The sequence below is a fragment of the Nylanderia fulva genome, unplaced genomic scaffold, assembly GCF_048542155.1.
Source record: "Nylanderia fulva isolate GAGA-0341 unplaced genomic scaffold, ASM4854215v1 Scaffold2, whole genome shotgun sequence".
NCBI lineage: Eukaryota > Metazoa > Arthropoda > Insecta > Hymenoptera > Formicidae > Nylanderia > Nylanderia fulva.
This window is the reverse complement of record NW_028190263.1, coordinates 4,192,296-4,213,983: the sequence shown is the minus strand read 5'-3', so window position 1 is coordinate 4,213,983 and position 21,688 is coordinate 4,192,296. Positions and strand designations below refer to the sequence as shown.

At 35.8% G+C, this 21,688-nt stretch overlaps 1 protein-coding gene across 1 annotated transcript; it reads left to right on the top strand.

Moving 5' to 3' along the window:
• The first annotated feature begins 156 nt into the window (after nt 1–156).
• Nucleotides 157–18,669, top strand: LOC114942968 (uncharacterized). The gene is made up of 7 exons (XM_029318481.2): nt 157–428; nt 761–962; nt 3,816–3,942; nt 4,798–4,846; nt 4,936–4,991; nt 18,230–18,492; nt 18,622–18,669. The coding sequence occupies exons 2-6, from the start codon at nt 932–934 to the stop codon at nt 18,267–18,269; spliced, it is 303 nt and encodes a 100-aa protein (XP_029174314.1). The 5' UTR covers nt 157–428; nt 761–931; the 3' UTR covers nt 18,270–18,492; nt 18,622–18,669.
• The last annotated feature ends 3,019 nt before the right edge of the window (nt 18,670–21,688 follow it).

The window sequence follows — 21,688 nt, the reverse complement described above, 5'->3', positions numbered from 1 at the left end:
TAGCATTGATGATTTTTGAGAATAGCGTAGTTTGAAAATGGCGGGAACTCGCGGCTATGCAGGGCACCCAATTTCGATACTTCGAGAATCGCAATTGTCCTGCATGATGGATCATACTCTTCATACTTCAAGTGACGCGTCGCGACGACTCACAAGAGACGCATTTGTAATTGCTCCGTTCGTTTTGTGTGATTATTGTTGTCTATCAGCGGATTTCGGGCACTAAATTAATCACGAGTATTTCGTGAAGTGCCGAGGCTTCATGATTGCGTTAGCACGATCGTTCTTATCACGTCAATGTCGCGAGCCGGCATCGGGGTCCCGGTTACAGTGGAATCGATCGAAATCCTCCCCGCCATATTGCAACCTTCACGCCGGTTTTCCTACTCAAGGACGAAGGAGGTGGATCGATGCAGGATCAGTCCCAGGTATATGTACATATCATATCGTCTCTTCGAAGTCTAAATATGCTCCTGTCACGTCAAGTATCAAGTAAGTACAGAAAATATAATTCGAACAGCGAACATTGCAGCAGGTGACTCGAGTACTTCAAGGATCGTAGTACATCTCCTTTAATACATGTCGTTCTACAATATTTTTTTGCATATTGCGATCAGATACGAAGTGAAGTTGATTCAAACCGTATTTTTCAGGATTTTTACTGCCTAAAAATATATTTCTTCAATCTTGCTATTTAAAAATGTACGAGAAATTATTGGAAGTGTCTCATAAAGTAACGAAAGTATTACTTCTTTTTCAGTGTGCGGTGTTTTCAGTGAAATCGATCGAAATCATCCCCACCATATTGCAATCCGATACGCTACGTTTTTCTCGTGAAAACAACAAGAAAAGAGTATCACTGCATAATTGATGCACTATCATCTCTAGATATGCATATCGTCTTTCCAAGGTCTAAATATATGCTGATGTCATGTCAAGTACAGAAAACGCAATTCAAACAGGTAGCTGCAATACTTATTCTAGGATCGTAGTATATCGTCTATAATAAATGTTTTATAATATTTTGCATCCCAATCAGTCACGAAATGCGCCGTGATGGCTTCGAAATTGCATACAAATCGTATTTCTCGGGATTTTTATTGTCTAAAAATATATTTCTCCAATCTTGCTAATTATTGTGCTTCAAATAACGTAAGAAAAAATTAAAGTAAGTTTTAAAGTAAAAAAATTATTAGAAGTGTCTCATAAAGTAACGAGAATTATTTCTTTTTCAACATGCAGTGTCGGTGAAATCAATCAAAATTATCCTTAGGTGTGGTACACATCTTCTTCTCCAAGGTCTAAATACAGTGATTGGCAAAAGTAAAAAGCCACTTTATCTAGAAGACTGCTTCATAAAGGTAAAAAAATATGTTATAAATTTTTTATAATTAAATTTGATAAATTAATTAACTGTTTTTTAATTAAAAATGAATCATTTTTTATCTATTACTATTTATTTCTAAACAATAAAATAAAATATATTTAAGAGTGACTAAATAAAAAAAACCAGTTAAGATAATAGAGTATTTTAATTTAAAGAAATAACAATATTTTAATTAATAGTAAGATAGAATCCAATCGAAAATCTGTGAATGATTTTGAATAATAAAGTTATTTGAAGCACAACAATTAGCATGAGAGAATCTGAATTGATAATATTTGACAAATTTAATTGTCTTAAGTATTATTAATAAGAGGACTTTAAAAAGTTATTAACACTAAAGAAAATCATATTAACTATTAATTAAAATAATATTGTTATTTCTTTAAATTAAAATATAATATCTTAACTAATTTTTCATATCGTCACTCTTAAATATATAGAACAGTTTAGAAATACATATAGTATTAAATAAAAAATAATTCCTTTTTAAATACAAACACTTAATTAAATTAAAATTTTTCAATTTTAGTTAGAAAAAACCTAAAACATATTTCTTTATAATGATGAAGCAAACAGTCTTATATAGATGAGGTGCTTTTTATTTTTGCTGGTCACTGTATATGATTTATATGCTTATCTTATGTCAAATATATGTTTATCTCGTAACAATTAATTCTTTTAACAACAGGAGCTCATTATTCGTTATCTATTGTCAATAGAATATATATATATATGTATATTATAATAATAATAATTGTAAAAATATAGTATAATTATAACAGTAGAATATAAATAATAATTATAATTATAAATAATATGACAATTATAATTAATAATTATAAAATATATACTTTAATATATAATAATAATATATTATTACATGGGGAGAATATACATAGTAAAATTAATTGAACATATTACATCTTATTGTGTTAGATATTAATGTTTTATTGTGGTAAATATTAATCAGAGAAACTCTTATAAAATTCTTCCAATACACTATTGTCTGACGATTATCATGATTTTCAGTGTAAATTCCAAAAGAAAATTCTCTGTGTATAATATAATAAGAATTATTATTATAAGAAGTGTTAATAATAATTATTATTATATAATATATATAATTATACAATATTATAATATATATATATATATATATATATTATACACAGAGAATTTTCTCTTGGAATTTGTTATATATAATTTATCCTGAAAATCATGATAATCGTCAGACAATATGGTATTGGAAGAATTTTATAAGATTATCTCTGATTAATATTTACCACAATAAAAACATTAATATCTAACACAATAAGATGTAATATGTTTTATTAATTTTATTATGTATATTCTCTCCATGTAATAATATATTATTATTATATATTATTAAATTATATATTATTGTATATTATAATTATTAATGATAATTGTTATATTACATATATATAATTATAATTATTATTTATATTCTACTGTTATATATATTATATAATAATAATGTTATTATCAATAATAATAATTATTATATTATAATTGTTATATATAATTATTATAATAATTAGTAACTATAATAATAATTATATATTGCATAACGCATAAATCATATAAAATAGGTTATGTAGGTAAAACAATTTTTTTGTTTAAATATTATTATTAAAAATAAATCCAGTTAATAATTGACGAGAAAGATTGTTCTTAGATTTGCGTAATTTGAAAAATGGCGGGAACTTATCCGCGCGAACTTATTCGCGCCTAGTCGAATACACTCACCTTCGATATTTCGAGAATCGCAATTGCTCTCTGATACACGTCGCACTTCAAGTTACGCGCCACGGCGGCTCAAAAGAGCCACATTCGTAATTGCTCCGTACTTTTCGCGATTATTGTTGTCTAAAAGTAGATTTCGGACGCGAAAACTAATCGCGAGTGTTTTGCGAAGTGTCGAGACTTCATAATTATGTTAGCACAATCGTTCGTATCACGCCATTATCACGATCCGGCATCGAAGCCCCGGTTACAGTGAAATCGATCGAAATCCTCCCCGCCATTTTGTGATCCGTTATTCGGTGCTTTTCTCGCCAAACGAAAAGGGAGATACGATCGATTCGCGATTATCCCCAGGTATGCATATCGTCTCTCCAAGGTCTAAATATATGCTCATGTCATGTCAAGTATAGAAAATACAATTCAAACATATAATTCCGGTATTTCAAGAATCGTAGTATATATCTCTTTAATAAATGTTGCTCTGCAATATTTCACATCAAAATCAGTCACGAAGTACTTATGCTGCAACGAATTGTGAAATCACATTCTAATCATATTTTTCGGGATTTTTACTGCGTCTAAAAATTTATTTCTCGAATCTTGCTATTTGAAAATGTACAGGAAATTATTGCAAGTGTCTCATAATGCATTTCTTTTTCAGTGTGCGGTATCAGTGAAATCGACCGAAATTCCTCGCTGCTATATCGCAATCCATTACGATGTGTTTTTGCATCGTCAAACAACAAGGAAGATGCACGATCGACGTACGATTATCCCCAGATCTCTAGGTATATACTTCCGGTACTTTGATACTGATGTAATTCTGAGTTCTAAGATCGTAGTATGTCTCTTTAATAAATGTCGCTCTAGAACCTCACATTGCAATCAGTCATGAAATGTGAAATTTTCAAATTGTATTTCTCGTGATTTTTATTGTTTAAAAATATATTTTTTAAATCTCTTGCTATTTAAAAATGTTCAAGGAATTATTAGAAGTGTCTCATAAAACAGAAGCATTGTTTTTTTATACAACTAATTTTATATTTTAATATTACGATTTCAGTATTGGCCTATTTTTTGTATGTTCAAAATCAATCAATCCTCTTTCTATATTTCATCATATTTTTTTCACCGAAAAGCCTAAAAAATGCAATTAAAGCTGATTTAATTTAAATTTAGAGTAAATAATACTAAATTGTATATGTAATTATAAATGTGTCGTTTTATTATATTTATATTATATTTACATTATATTATATTTACATTATATTTACATTATATTATAAAAAAATATTTTTTAATAATATCTCAATCTCTAATTCTTTATTAAATTTTTTAATAACATCTCAATCTCTAATTCTTCATTAAATTTAATCTGAACTAATTAATATTACAATATTACTTATCAATCATTTCTCTAATTATTTCTGGTTTTACTTGATTCAAAATTTTATATAGATTTGTGGATTTTTTATATTTTATTGATAATAATTTATGAATTACAAATTTAATAATCAAAGAAAAAATATTATTTGAAGATAATTTATAAATATTTGAATTTTATAATTATCACTAAATTCATATTTATATTTAATAAAAAATAAAAGTTTTATATAATTGCTAATGTATTTAAATATTTACAGGAAGCTGATAACTGCTGGAGTATTGGACTGCTTTCGAGCTACACAAAGGGTAATTATAATTATTAATAAATTCATATACACATTTAATTAAAGAAAATATTTTATATAATTACTATTGTATTTAAATATTATTTACAGGAAGCTGATAACTGTTGGAGTATCGGACTGCTTTCGAGCTACACAGAGGGTGCTAAGTGAGTACCAATCAGATGCTGCACTCTAGTGGAGATGATTTCCCTTGCAGCACTAGTAAATCTCTGCTTTTGATTTATATTTTATCTTTTTTGTTCAATAGGTTTTCTTATGTAAAATCTTTTACATAAAAATATTAAAAAAATTAGTTTATATAAAATTACATAGCTCCAAGAGTATAGTATTTTTCTAGTTACACAACAATATTTTATTGTTAGTTTGATATAACTTATTTTTTATCATAAAATTTTATAATTTCTTTATAATTTTTTATGTTTTCTGTTTTTACAGAAAAAAATATATTTCAATAATTTCTTCATTAAATTTAAAAGTTTAGTTTTAAATTCAAAAGCAGAGATTTTTAAGAAAGAAATATTTCAACATTACAGAGATTTACTGGTGCTATTTTTATACGATTTAAGGAAAATTGTGGCCTCAGAACTGAGACGCCTAACTTTATAGAAATTCTTTCTCGATCACAAAGAATCAAACAATCAAACAATATTTATATGACAGACGGTAGTCGTCGTGCATAATTCCATGTACTAGTTTATGCTAATGTCTACGAGCGTTCGCGTACACTTTAAGCGATATTTCGTCACGTATGCATAAATATCGAATAGAGCTGCCAAGGATCAACAGGTGGCAGCTCGTTTCTACTTCTTCGTTCGCGCTCTCGCGCGATATAACTTGAGTTTCACGCGCATTCATCACTGGCGCCCATTAGCCAACGCGCAATAACAATCGGCATTTTCCAAATATAACCGCGCGGAGCTTTCTAATATAATGCTTACGACCCTCATCGCTTTCTTGTCTACCGGCCGTGAATTATTATGAGAGCTTTTTACCGGTGCGCTTTCTACCGCCTGAGAAGCGCGACGAATCGCCGACTCACAAGCACGTCGCTCACTCGGGGAATCCGCTTGTTCGATTCTCTTTCCCAGAGAGATATGTGTTACCTGAGATTAAATATAAAACCAAAAAGATTTTTAATAAACCGGATACTCGAGATCCCCTAGAGCGGTCGTAATCTCGTCTGAGATTAAACTTGAAATTAAGAGAAAGTATATGGTAATGCGCGTAATTTTTTCAGTAAATTAGATTTGATTAGAAATATTAAATAATTCAGATTTCTCATTTTCTACGAATCTTTTCTTCTACGTGTAATCTGAAAGTTCAAAAAACTTTGAAAAAAACTTTAATCTGAAATCTGATGTTATTTTATGTGCATACAATGCATAAAATATTTTTTATTCAATTCTTTTTTAGTAACGTAAAAAGTATAACCGTATGCAATTTTATATATATCAAGTAAAAAATAATATTAAAATTCCTTGGCATTTCTCTTCGAACTAATTAATCGTTGTGTAAGATTTTATCCCATTACTATTTCTGCTGACTGTAATACCCGTTGAAGAAATGAATGCAAATTGCATTAGGAAGTTTAATTACTTATCGGGAGCGAGTTTCGCACATCAGTGCAAAAGATAAATCCGCGAGAGTACCCTTACATTAACGTGCATATTTGTCATGCATCGTGCACTCGAGTATTCCTGTAACGCCTCGCGGCCTGCAACTTAGTTGTAACCATGATTGCATTGGAAAGCAACGCGAATACATGAGACGAATAAACTACATCCTGTAGTTTAATAATGCACTATATTTCTGCTTAGCAAATAGATGCCCTTGCGATACTCTCTATCTAATCTAATTTGCCGTTTCTAAAAATTAGCCAAACAAATTAGTTCCGTTGCTTTGAAATTAGAATATTTAGCATTCTCGAGATAAAACGAACGAGTACCATAATATATCATATTTTAGCTCGATGATATATGTTTTACTATTTTTTTAAAGTCATAAAATCTAAAATATTTAAAGTTATAAAATATCGTTTTAGAAAATTATTATTAATTATTTCAAGAAGGTTCTCCCCCTCTTTTTTGCTTTCTCTTCTTTTTACACTAATAATATCAATTGTAATAGCATTTCATGAGATTTATATACGTAAATCAAGTTAGATTTATTTATCTGCAGATATCGCCATAACATTTCATCTTTCGATTCATCGAATTTTTCGAGAATTATTAATCATAGTCTTCCTTATCTCTAATGCACGTCTACTCTCTATGTAAATTATCTTATTATATTTATTATGCGAGATTTAAAATATATTCATGGCAATGTATGCAGGAAAGATGCGAGAGACATCGATTAAGTATCAACCGGTCAGAGTCGAGAGGTATCGCTCTCCGGATCGCGATATTGTCGCGGCGCACGAAATCGCGCAGGGAACTCGGCGGCGACCGAGGCGAGGAGCGCCAGGAGAGTGCGTGCGCTACACGTGCAACTTTGATATAACTCCAGTAGATGAGAAGATCGGTGGAGCGGCGACGTGAAGGGAAAACGTGAGGAAGGGTGGGCGTCGACCGTTCGAAACGGAGGAGTGCCGTAGGGGCCACGAACGCGAACGAAGTCCGTTGAGTTTGAACCTGGTTGAGTGAAGCGCGGGCGTCACGACGACATCAGCTGGCGTCGTGGCTGGCCTCCGCCAATCCGTCCCTCAGCGGCCATGTTGGCCGTGTACCTGGGGCGGAGCGCAGAGTACCCGTTTCCCTCCGTCCTCGTCACGCATTTCACGTTCGAGTTCCTCTCGCCTTTTCCTCCTCCACCATCGCTTCCCTCTCTGACCTTCTCTGGCTTCGCGCGAGACTTCGTCTACTTCTTCTTCTTCCTCGTAGTCCTCCTTCGCCGCCGTCGCCTTATCGCGCGATCCTCTCGCTCTCCGCTTCTGACTGCCCTAGATGCGCCAGATCGCAGGTTGCGCCTGAACTGCACCTGCGAACTGTGACGTAACGTGCGCCTCTTTTGAAACATTCTCAACATAATTTTCATATCGCAATTTTGTTCAATTTCCCAGATCTGAATCAGATTTCTGTCTTACATTATATGTATACCTATTAATATTAAAAAGAATACGAAAGGAAATTAATATTAAAGGAATATGTGTCCAACAACAAAAAAATTATCTTAAATCAGAAATACATATATAATGCATTAGGTATGCATTAAATGCAATACATACCTATATAAAATCGTAATTATATATATTTGTATATTTAGAGATATGTATCTTTTTATGTTTCGAAGTGGATAATTTCCTATCGTATTCCATATAATAATTGCAAGATGCACTTTCGGGCGGGAACACACTTCTTTTTCTTCGTTCCATCCTCTCTTTTCGTTGTACAAGTCGTATGTCTGATTTACGGCGCGCTTACCTCGCCGACAACGGGGTTTCGCGCATAGGAAAACAACAACGAGCATGCGCGTGCACTCGGCGTTCGTTTCGTTTTACGATTACGCGAATCGCGTGTAATTGCCGGGTCCGACCTGGCCGGCGGCCTTCAACTTCGCTTCTTCGCGGTGCGTCAACTGTCCCATAGATCTTCGCGGCGGTGAAAGAGAGCCAAAGTAATTGCACAGGCTCGATGCGCCAAGTGCAATTATAATACTGGCGTGGAGTTATACCCGACCTCCAGTCGGCGTCGATTGCACTTCTGGCGATTCATCTGGAAGCCCATTATTCTGCCTCTTACAAATCAATTAGCGCGATACCGAGCGTATCACTCGCGATACCGTGAGGACAAGCCTGTTTTCGGAGATTGCCCGTTCGGTCCGTCCAAGTAATTGGAATTAATTCGGCGAGATTATGTGCGAGGGACCGTTCGAAAATTAATTCTTCGCGACTTACACGGGTCATTAAGCAAAATCAATTTTTCGAGCCTAGTGATTACTTATATGACCTCTTCTCACGCGATCGATATAAATTGCGGTCACGGATGATGTCGAAATTATACATTGAAGACTCTCGTCAGGTTTTTTAAACATGCACACTTTCTGTGGAAGCATATGTATGCGCGCGCGATGATACGTCAAATTAATTGTTTATCATTTATTCTCGAGAGAGAATGATTTATCACACTTTGCCTCCCAGTAACCGAAGCAGATAAGAGGTAAATATTAAACGTGTCGAAATTAGGTGAGATAAAGTAATATCCTTGCGCTCTGATAATGATAATCGACTCGTACATGTAACGAGAAAAATATGTTTCAAGTCAAATGTGTTTTACATCGAATTTTATAGAAGAACGCACGATGTATAAAAGAATTAAATAATTTTTGGCTCGAAAAAAATTTTGACTTTCGATTTTAATATATAAATGCATTTAAAAATTCTTTCATTTTTATAAAATTTCTGATGATATATCTATAGTATCCCATTCTGTTACAAACAATAGCTGATTTGTGCTTTTCCCAGAAGAAACAGCAACGAGATGTTACGTTTATGTACGATTATCATGCGGGCCAGATTCTTGAACGCGATATCGTGCATGTTGTTAATAAAACTACGCGATTTTTCCGGCAGCGATTTTACTTTGTCAGAGCAACAGATGATGATCGTATCTTTTGCATACAGCCGCGCTATACGCACCTTCGGCTATGAAACGCGGCTCGAACTGCAATAATTTTCTTGAATAGAAGCCCGCGCGTTTAATACAGAAGCCCTCCGGGCACTGCAGTTTCTTGTTCTCCGTGCTATCTTTACTGCGCGCGAAACTCCGTTCGTTATGCCGCTCAATAGGATCTTGTTACCGTTTATATAAAAATTATTGAGCAGGCTCCGAGGAAAGCGCGTCTTGCATCGCGTCGTTGCGTAAGTGAGCTGAGACTTGCGATTTCAGCGCGATTACACGCAATGCCGAGATCGAGAATCTATATTTTTCCGCGGCAAAGGAATTGCTGGTATGCCTCCTTATATTATATTATCCTATGTTCTTTTATTAGATTTTTATTAATGAGACTTGAATTTAAATTGATAGATATTTATGTGTATATTGGTTATTGAATTTAAATCAAGAAAATAATATAAATACGAAACTTAATTATTATATAATTAAAATCAAATAAAAATATTGGTTTATAACTTTTCCAAAAAAATTAAGAAAATCCATTTAACACTACACTACGATTACTCGCATTTTAATATAATATCTTTACAATTGCTATTCTTATGGTCATCATGTATGTTCCGCATGAACTCTAAATCTATTTGCTTCTTTCGATATTGCCGGTGAATCGGTAGTTAATTCATTGCGCGAGAAAACATGGAGAGAGCCGCGAGGAATAATTAATACGCAGCATATATCATTCGCGATCGCGTTATTAGTCGGCGATCGGGCACGAGCGAGTCGACTGGTTTATTTTAGCTAAGGGTTTACATCTCAGATGATCGAATCCGTTGGCACGCTCGACCGAGCTCGATTCGGCCAAACACCGACGACTCGATGTTTACACCGCGAGTATTTATGGGCTACAATCCGCCCACGGAGAGTTCGTTTTCGGAATTCGGTGCATCCCCGCAGTGAGTAGATCGACTCGGAAACCCCCTCCGGTTGACCCCCTCTGACACACTCGAGATACTTAAGATTCTAGTTGAAAGTCCAAGAATGTTTCGAGAAGCAAGCATCAAGATTAATTTAGAAAGAAATAGAGGCATTTGCATATCCAGTTTCTAATATTATTCTTGCGAAAGACTCGGACTATATATAAAATAATAACGAATATTTTATTAAACATTTTTTTTAGATACAAAGTTAATTGCATTCGTTGAGAATCTGTTTTTTTTAATAGATGAACAAAGCTATAGATAAGCAAGACAAATATTTCCATTGCGCTAAATGCAGCCGCCGATGCGCGATTTCCACATGCCGATCGAAATAAATATCGTGCAAGAGAAATTTTCATGAATCATGAGATTTTGAATGCGTTTCGATGCCATAAGTCACCGAGCGTAAAAGCGCCGGGCTTGACAGAATAGCAGAAAAGGGATGAGTGTGGAAAGGGTAGAGGGAAAAGTCGTTTTCGATCGAAATACCAATTTGCCTGATGGGGAAAAGAGATGAGTTATGTAGAAGCTAATAGTCCGAAGATGGATGCGTTATGGTCTCTATTTCAAGCTATTTGACAGGCATGTGTATGCAATATGCATATATATATATAATATACAATGTATATGTCTGTGTTAGTTATAAAGTTATATTTTGGAAAGGGGTGAAAACGGGAATGCGTAACAGTCGCGTTCGCGGCCCGGAAAAGCTTCGCTTCCGAAAAAAAAAATGTTTATTTTTACATCGCGGTCTAGGGCGGTCGAACAAAATTTCTAACGGCAGAGAAAACAAATCACTCCAAATTCGATCTGTATATTTTGTCGAGTTACACAAATATGCCGATACGTCCGTCGAAAGCGAATCGTTGAATTATAAAATCCTCGCGAGTATAAATGAATTCCAATGCGACATGTCGCCTTCAAATCATAGTGTCAGGATCATCACTGACAAATATAATTATGAAACATTCGAAAAGGGTGTAATATAAAAAATATATAATCGATATAATACATAATCATCAGTTTGACATTTTTAGCTACAAAATATGACACATGTACAGATTTATTATTTATAGGAACAATAAGATAATCGTTGTAAACTTTCGGTGGAAAAAATCGTCAGCATATATATTCTATTAGAACCATGTTTCGTAAAACTAGCAACACACACGTCGCGTCTTTGGCATTTTTCTAGTGTCAAGATACCACGATGGCGATTGCCAGCAAGTCGCCGCTCTCTCGCTTGTCCTAGACGCATTTTTGTATGTATTCCACCGGCAAAAGGGTGCTCGTCTTCAACAGCGCCGAGATGCATTCATGAGTGCACATACACGTACAAATGCCGGTGCGTTTATCGCGCTGCAACGTGTGTCGGGTCGGCCACGCGCGGCGGGGTTCTTCGCGTCCCGGACGTGTATATATTTATGGGCGAAAAAATATTTTATCATAATAATACACACGGAGATACAGCGTGCCGGTAGGCCCTTCGTTTTCTTCTCTTTCTCTCGCGAAGGTACCGGTGCAAATGAGCGTACGAGGGACCGTGTACTAACATAAAGAAGGCTCTGTTTTCCTCTTCTCTCCCTCGCGTCTCTCTCTACTTCTCTCTCTTCTCATCGTCATGAGACGATAGCTTAGCGCGATTAGCAGAAAATTATTAGGATATCGATTGAGATCCTCGCGCGCGAGACTTCCGAGGATTCATATCTTTCGTCTTTTCTTTTATAACGACTATGGTCATGCCACTGTGTACCGGTATCGGTTACAACGTGAAATCGAGCTCACGCTAACGAGGCATAAACCGCGGAGAACAGTATTTGCATCCCCCTTTTTTTCAGCGCGATTATCACGCGAATGAAATGAAGAAATTCAAGAGAGATAGAAGGAAAAGTTATACGATTTAACAGTCGTGAAAGAGAAATATTCGATAAATATTTCAAATGTATCTTGATGAAGAAAAGACAAGAAAATGTGCAAACATTTTTCGGTGCAATTAATCTCGGAATTGTTGCGAAAATCGCAATTTTATCACTTCGCTCGGCTTCTCGACCGCGCTCGTTTTCGATCGCGAAACCGCACGACGATTGGTATGAGATGGAATTTCCGCGTGTATGCGTTATTGCAACTGCATAAACGTACAGCGCACACCATTTAGCGCATTAGTCGAAGCGGGCAAAATATTCTCGGTTAAGGTCGGTAAGTGCTTCGTGGTATCGTCTCCGGTTACGCGGCAGAGTCCTCTTCGCCGAAGTTACGACACCCTCACGCGCGCAGTTACAGCTGCGACTCCTAATTGCGATAGCGTTGCCTGCATGCTCGCGCACGTCGCGTCGGCGGAATTTGCATAAATGGAAAATATCCGCGCGTCTACGAATCGAACGTTCTCACGAATTCTGCATATGTATGACGCGCGTTAAAAAGCATGCCATTACTCGTTTCTAGCCGCGCGATAGCGCCAGCGTTCCTTTTTTCTTCCTGATCCTCGATATCGCCTTTGCCAGATCGCTCATAATGTACTATATGCGTATAAAAATGGTTCCAAGATTAATTACCTATTCTTGAAAAGAGTATAAAAGACTTTAATATAAAATTGACAAAAAGTAGTTTATTCATTTATTTCGTAAACGTAAAGACATCGATGGACGACTATGAAATATATATACATTTATATAATTCTACGATATGTTATATAACATAAATGAAAAATAAATGCTTCTTGATATTTGTCCGTCCCGCGTATTAGAAATGTAAAAAATAAATGTTTTTCAATATGGCATTTATTACTTAAACTTTTTTTATTTCTCTATAATTATGTCGTATAGAGAGCAATAAAATTAGCAATAGTGTTTAAATTTTATGAAATGAATCATTGGAATTGTTTATACGATGATGGAAACAGCGATTGGTGAGAACGTAATTCACTTTAACGCAGATTTAAACGCATAAAAAAGAAAAAAGTGCGCGAGCTCGCAGTCATCGTCAGGTGCATCTCGTTTGCAAGGTTACAAGTGCGCGCTGACAAAAACCTGATATCGCGCCGGGCTTTTTATTGCGTTCGTACAGCTGGTGTATTTTATGTCTCCGAGGTGTCTTTATCGTTGCTAGTTCCATCGAACATATCTTGCTAAGAAAATTCAAGATTGCCGTCGAATGAGAATACGATAAATGTAAATGAAATGCGGAAGAGAAAACGCATTCGGAAGAATCGTATTTGCTTAATTCACTATCTATACTTCTATTCACTTATGATCTAAGGAAGTCCGCGAAGACTTTTTGGCGCAATATCGTGAATGAAGATGTATCATTCTATCGTTTGAGATCCGATGACACGGCTATCTTGGTGGAGCGCGACTATCATTAATCATCGTTCGATCGGCAAATTTACGTTGCTTCGATGACGCTATTGGTTTTTGCCTACTATCGTGCTGTCTACGCCAATGCATTGGTCAGAGAAGACGAACTCAGCAGGGTTTCCCACCTTTTTTTCTTAAAGGAAAGACATGCGAGAGATAGATTTCCCATGTTTTTATCAATTACTAAAATTCTCTACGGAACGTCGGGGAATTAAGAATATGTAAAGGTTATTCAATTTGTTATCGTAATGTGAAGCGTGGTATTTATAACCAGTTTGTAATATGTGAAATTAATGTGTGGATAGTTTCGTTAATGTAAGTAAAGAATGATCGGTTATATCGTAAACAAAAATTGCTTGCGAGTTTCTGTTTCTATAATTGGCTAACTTATTGACAATTTTTAATGAAATAATATACACCTGAAAAATCCGATGAAGAGATAATCTCAGAATTTTTTATTTACAAAGATCTACGTGTGTGTGCTTACGATTTTCTTCAACCCAACCACAAATTTTATATCTATCCCATATCGAAGGAGAGTCAGCGAGTGATCACTTTTAACGGTCTACTTTAGGCCAAGTTAAAATTGAAATAACAGTCGGAAAAAAAGTTTGACGGGATCGGTTCCGCATTCTACGGAATAACGGTTCGTCTCAAAGAATTTACAAAAACGCACCGCGCACGATTGACAGCATTGAGCAGGTAACCCCACCAACAGGTTTAACGCACTTCGTCTCTTACATTTGACGGCTACGGGTTACCTCCAGACACTTAGACAAAAATCCCTGGCTGTTCCATCTCCTCGCCGTCGGTTTCACTCTTCTTTTCACCAACCCTGGTTACCTCGTGCCGATTTAAAAAGCGTGGCGAAGGATGGCTCGCTGCATTTTGCTCAGTATTATTTAACTCCGCGGGTGATCCCCTTTGGTTTTACCTACGCTTCTCTGATCTTTTCATCTTCCCATTCTCTCTGCACTTTCCCGCAGGTTTTTTGTTTCTCTTTTACTTCCTTTTAGACCGTTGCATTATATTCTTTTGTTAAGTTGAGCACGACTTCATCTATGGAATGTTCCTATATTCTTGACTATTTTAAGCTTTGAGCTTTGATCTGTTGACCGCAACAAAACTCAACATTTTCGTTCATTTATACAAATTATTACCGATTAATAATTTTTTTTATTGCATATTTTATATTTTCGAAAAAGAAACAGAAAAAATTACATTGAAAAAATAATATTTTATTAGCATATTTTTTAATTTTACATCGATATAATTGAATCAAGAATTGATTAAGAGAGCAGTAAATTTTGCCAAAATAATGACACTATATCCACCGTCCTCTACCACAAGTTTTAAATAAAACAAAAATCAGAAGAGCGCATTACTATGTGCTTTCTGGGAAAATCTCGGCCAACGCTGCAATTTATGTTCGTTACCACCACGAGGTCAATTCACAAAAGTATGCAGCGAGGGGGGCAAATTGCGCGTTTACAAAAGGGTGCGCAACGGTGGGAGCGGTTAAAGCGTTTAGTGCGGTTAACGATGTGCGCCATAATCCAATTTATAATCTGAATTGCAACCCGCCTAATCCCATTATAAAGTCGCATTTTCATGCGTGCGGTGTGCGTCCTATAGGGGGTATGCCAGGCCCGGTCAGTATGGCAGAAACATTTCGCCGTTGTGTAAGCCCTGGTAAGCTCGGTCCAACTCGTGTTTATAGACTCACTAAACATCGTTTCGATACTTTTCCGGACATCTCTACCGGCCGTCAACACGTATGTTTCGATTATGCGATACGCTCATTCGCCACTTCCTCTCGAGAAACTTGCTCTGCAACACGTTATCCGTAGTTTAGCCGCTAATCTCAATTCATGGAATTGATGGATTTTGAAGATAAATTTTACAAAACATTACTGATATATTGATTTAATGTTGATGTATCGCGAGCATTTCATTTTTACATAAAGATCTTTTTAAAATATCAATCTTTTATAATCATAAAAAAATATATTATTTTTCTTCTCTCTTTTTCTCTTTTCCTTCTTCTCTTTATATAAAAGTATTATATTTTTTCAAGTTAATATATATATATTAATATAATATTATGAACTGCAATAATAAAATGTTGCATTGCAATTTCAAGATGCTTTCATTCGTGCGCGTGCACGAACATCATCTGTGTTCATAGCACTATCAATTTCTAATATTTACATCCGTATCGATTTCAATAGAATATAAATACGCTTGAGACAGCGTTATGACACGTTTAATATGTTGAAGCTCTCGTTCGCTCATGCGAAGAGTTAATACCGTTACATTCGATGCATCGAGAGAGAAAATTCGTCTCCAGGTTATACATCACTATTTTGGGAACCCCGTCGCTTAAAAGGGTCGACAGGAGAGCGCTTTTGCCATTACTCATTCTCGGTTCTGTTTAAAAATATCGTATGCGTGAAATATGGATCGAATTGAAAGTCTTCCGTGGCGAAGGACGCGGAAGAGATGGGACGGAGGAATCTCTAGGACGTGCTTAAAAAGAAATAGATAAAAAAGTAGCTAAGTAAAAACCAACCCCTCGTGTACACATAAGTCGGCCCGAGAGGGAGAGTGCTCACGACCTGTAGACATGTGACCCGGGAATATTTGGAGATAATTAATCAAAGGATGGCTTATACGAGAGAAGTGTTGTACTTTCGTGAGAAATACGATGCGGAAGCGTTTCCGTTTGTCGCGTCGCGCCGACCGGAAACTTTAATTTCAGCTATTCTTTCAGTTAATGACATGTTTAAATGTACGTTAATTTATCGAGAGACGCAGTTGCGAAACAAAAAAATTCAATTACAGTAGGATAAACAGTTTCTTCGATATTGTTCATTAATATTCATTATGTAGATACCTATACTTTACATGCACAGATGATCTATACATATAAGAATGCCGGAAAAACATCACAACAATTTTCGCGCATAAATCTCGACTGTATCTATAAATGAATTTAATTCGTTAATGAACCTCTTCGCGAATAACATTTTTATTTAGCAGCTGAAAATACTGAATAGAATCATAATCCGAGAAATGAAAAAGCGGACGATTTTACCGAACAATCGCGTCGCAATGCACTATCTTCCCTGCAGCGTCGGAAGTGAATTTTACCTACGATCTCTTTTTCTCTCGGTGCGAGGACAAACAACGAAATCAACGATCGCGCCGCGTACGTTTCCCTTGGCTGTTCAAACAGACCGGGATTGCCGGATTGCGCGCGCCACCCTGCGTCATGAATAATCGGGATTCTCTCCATGGTCCCTTCTGCTCTCTTTTTTTTTCACCCCGTCCCCCGTCCCGTGCCGGTCGGCGAGGCGACCGACTTTAATCCCGCATGAATATGTAGAGGATCCGAATCGACCTGGACCCGGCCTTTTCGGCAGTATATATCCCTGGCTCTCTCAGATGGGGCGATAATCATCGCCGGACAGTCTCCATACCGGCGATTTGTAATTATCATAAATTCAGCGAGAGTACGCGCCATCTCATTTAATGACGCAAGCAATTACAAATAGATACTTCTCCCATTATAGAAATCTCGTATCGCTCGGCGTATCGATGCGGCGACGTCAATCACAACCGGACTATATTGTATATGTGGAGCTGACGTCTTATTTCGTAGAAATTCATAAATAATTAAGAGTTCTAGCTTTATTTTAAATAGAGTTCTTGATAGTTTGAACAAATAGTTTTGGTCATTAAAGCATCATTTTCCTTATTAGTAATTATTAGTAATTATCAGGATTAAAAAAATTTATAGTTTTATATAATTTTTAAAACTTCTACCTTTTAAAAGCAAAAAGAAATATTAATTTAGCTGAAATAAAAAAATAAAATCCGGATCTCTATATAAATATGAAGGTAAAACGCTAATCGATTTTCGATTTTCGATCGAGAATTATATTTATTTTAAAACTGTATCTTTTTCAAACACGAATTTTCTTCAAGTTCTAATTAGTTATTCATATTAGTCATGTATGTACAGTATCGCGCGCACTATTGGAATGAAGTTGCCGATGTTTGTAGACTAGCGAATAGCTTCAGTCATTACCAAAACACCGCGAGTACCAGGCAGTTAGAGTTGCGTTTCACTGTGATTTATTAGTAAGCATAATCGCTTCTAACTTTCGTATTGTAATATTTATTAATCGCACATCATAATTTCAACGTTTATATGTAGTCGTAATTGTTCGAAACGCATATTTCGCGAGAAATTTGATGCAAATCTATGTCAACGATCAACATAACCCAACCTAACCTGACCTGTTTTGCGCGCGCGAATGTATTGCGACTCATAGATATATTTATCGTTAATTCTAACTTACATATTTATATTGCGTATGTTATAATGTGAAATAATAAGATTATTCTAATATATCATGTATTTTATTTGTTACAGGTTCATGCAGTCAAATTCGCATGCAACTTATCAGCAATAATATCTGTATCGAACGAATCGTTGCTTCGTATTTCCGATTATAGTTTTCTCATTGTACAATATATGCAAAATACGCGTGCGATTCACGCGTCGCGTTCGGGAGTGCCGTGTAAAGTTTCGGGCGATCGTAATTATTCGTATTTTCGCGTCGTAACTACTTCGAAGGACCAAGAGAGGAGGAGGAGGCCCAGGGAGGCATCGGGCGACATCGGGGCAACTGTGAGGTATGCAAAATAAAAACATTTTTTCTAAAACTAACTTAATTGCATTATGAGATATTCGACCATTTCTAGACTTTCAAAACACTCTGTATATACACATTTATATACATAATTTGAATATTTTGTTTTCAGATCAAGCTGTTCTGCGTTGGATATGCTGCGCAAAATTTCGCGAGAGTGAGTGCAGTGTAAAGTGTCGAGCAATCGTAATTATAATTACGATTTTTTACATGTTGTGAGCGCCAAACGGATCGTTGCTTCGTATGATTTCGCATTCCGCATCGCTTTTTCTCATAATGTACGCGAATACGCGTGTGATCACGCGTCGCGTCGGGAGTGCCGTATAAAGTGTCACGCGTCGGGAGTGCCGTGTAAAATTTGGCGTGTCGGGAGTGCCGTGTAAATTATCAGGAGATCGTAATTATTTGTGTTTTTGTGAGTGTTGTGCTCTAAAATGGATACAAAGGATTAAGGGAGTATCGGTGAGTGAGAAATTGTTAAATTTATATAACATTTCTATTGCGTCACATAATTATATTTATTAACATTTGCGAGGATAGTCGGAATTTATGGACTCGAGTGGCTAATAAAGAGCTCCTCTTCGCGTAATATCATGCTAGACGATGTTACGTCGAATGAATAAATATATCTCTCGGTCAAATGTTTTCTCGCACGGATAAACTCGGGTGTTCGTCGTTAAGTATCTCGGAGCGGAACGAAAGAGGTGACGGAAAACGGTCGGGTACATTCGAGCGAGACATCATAGAAGGGTTGTATGTTATATATTACTAACACGAAGATTAAACCGGGTTTTCCCGTAATAATAATAAAAATAATAGGTGTAACCCGTCTTACATTATAGCGAGATAATAATTAACTTGAAACTTTATTATTACTTTATTAAAATGTAAATATTCCTCCTTTTTTTTAATATAATAAGGCAGTTCGTAAATAATCCAAAAGTTAAATCTTCGGTATAGGATCTTTTTTGTCGTCTGATCGGCAAACATGTGTTTACGATATTTTGAGAGAAATTATTTGTTTTTTTAAAGGTAATATCACACACTTTTAAAATCTCTGTCTTACATATTCTAAGCTTGTGATTTATGGTCGTATTACAAAAATGTATGCTATTGGTAGCGCTTCGATGTCTACGTTGTATATTTCTGCTACATCAATAATATCGATATTCAATGTTTTTTCGAACAGTGTTAGATGTGTGTACGCGAATCCAGGCCATCAAATGTATTGACGGCCTCGATTGCGCGAGGACACTCTCGTTCGACACGCGTACACGAAGTGGTATGTGGGATCAATACTGGTGGAATATCTGTCAATTAATCTTAAAAAAGTCGATTGAAAATTCGCTGCTGTATCATCGCTTCGGATCTTTTCAATTTCCGACTTGAGCCGAGCCCGCCTTATTAGATTCATTGATTTATTCGATCGACTGGCACAGAGAAATGAAAAAGCGGAATGATTGAAGGAGTGAGGGAAATAGAAATATTCGTTTCAACTGTCATTTTACCGTTTTAATTATGCGCTTCGTGCCTGCCACTCTATACCAGTCCGCGGCTGGGAACCTTTTTCTAATCATTTTCTGGTATGGTAACAGAAACGATCTCGAAAAAAGTTAGCTGACGAATGTACGGCAGTCATTGCTTGCTGATTTAGTGAGAATTGGCGAAAGAAAATACAGATCAGAAAGAAAATTATGATCCCAGCAGTTATGGGAAAGTCCTTTGGTGGACTTCCATAAATGGAAACCTTTAGGTTTTGACTTTTAGGATGCTGTCTTTCAAATTTTACGACTTTTGAAGCTGTGAGATTATTGGCATGACACAACAATTCGGTAGGACTTGGGATAAGAGAGGAAAAGGCAGAAAGAAAGGATAGAGAGAAAGGTGAGAAAAAAAGAAAGAGAAAAAGGACGCACAGCAATTAAGTTTTATTACAGTAGCTTGCGGTAAACGATCCGAAATACTATAGGTATACCTTTTATTGAACTGTAGGTTTCACAATGTTTGTATACACGATTTGTCACAAAGTCATTACAGAACCATAAATTATCGTGTTTCTTGGCTATTCCAAAAGTTATGCTTAAAGGACAGGATCAAAATAGAAGAAAGTTTTTCGCTATCTTATTTAGCAATTGTTGACACACAATAGTTAATGTCTTCTTTCAGCGTTAAGGTTGGATTAAGAAATTTCATTGATTTATTAACCTTCATATAATTATATAATAACTGTTTCTACCAACGTCGATTAAATTAAATGAAAAAAAAAAAATTAAATTTCAAATAAGTTTTTAAAAAGAGACAAAATATAGTTTAACCAGAGGTTTATTGTTATGATAGAAACGGATCTTACTCGGACAATATACGCAAATAAATAATGCATAGTGTAGATCTGTAGATTATTTTGAAAAAATTCCTAATGACTCTATGTCATACCTATATTTTAAAGACTTCTTTTCTAATTACATCACTAAAATAAATTATTGACATATAATTACTAATATAAATTTTAACATTTGCAATTACAATATGCAAATATATATTTAAATGCCGATTTTAATATTATTATAAAGAGATACAAAAGAGACACGATATATTTTATAAAACTATATATACTCAATCAATTAATTTTGAGGCAACAAAAAATCTGAAAAAAATTACTAAAACTTTTAACTTCTCGTTCTTTCGTTTGTTCCCCCTATTGCCTTGGCACTTTATAGAATTCCAGAGCTGAGAAAAATGCGCAGATTTCATTTCTGGCGAACGAGGGAGACAGATCGAGAGAGATGAGGAGAAAAGAGAAAAAAAAGGATAAGCACGAGAGAAGGAATGGAAACGAAATTTAGGGAGGCCGAACAGGACGAGGAGATGAGAGAGAAAGAGAGAAAACGACAGGGAGAAGGGGATTACGGGAGGATAGCCGTATAGGCATGGAAACACACGGTACGCCATGGGCATGGGATCGCACGCATGCGTCTCGTCCGGCCCAGCGGGTGGCGATGTGTGCTCTTTTTTTCCCTTCGTCTTTCTCTCTTTTTCTTCTGCCGTCCCTCTGACCGATCTCTCCTTTCTCGCTGCCCTCTGTCGCTCTTCAGCCTTCGGTTCGATGCCAGTCAGGAAACTTCTCGTTTTACCTACGTTCCCCCTGCCGCTCTCTTCCTTCGCCACATTTCAGCCCCGAA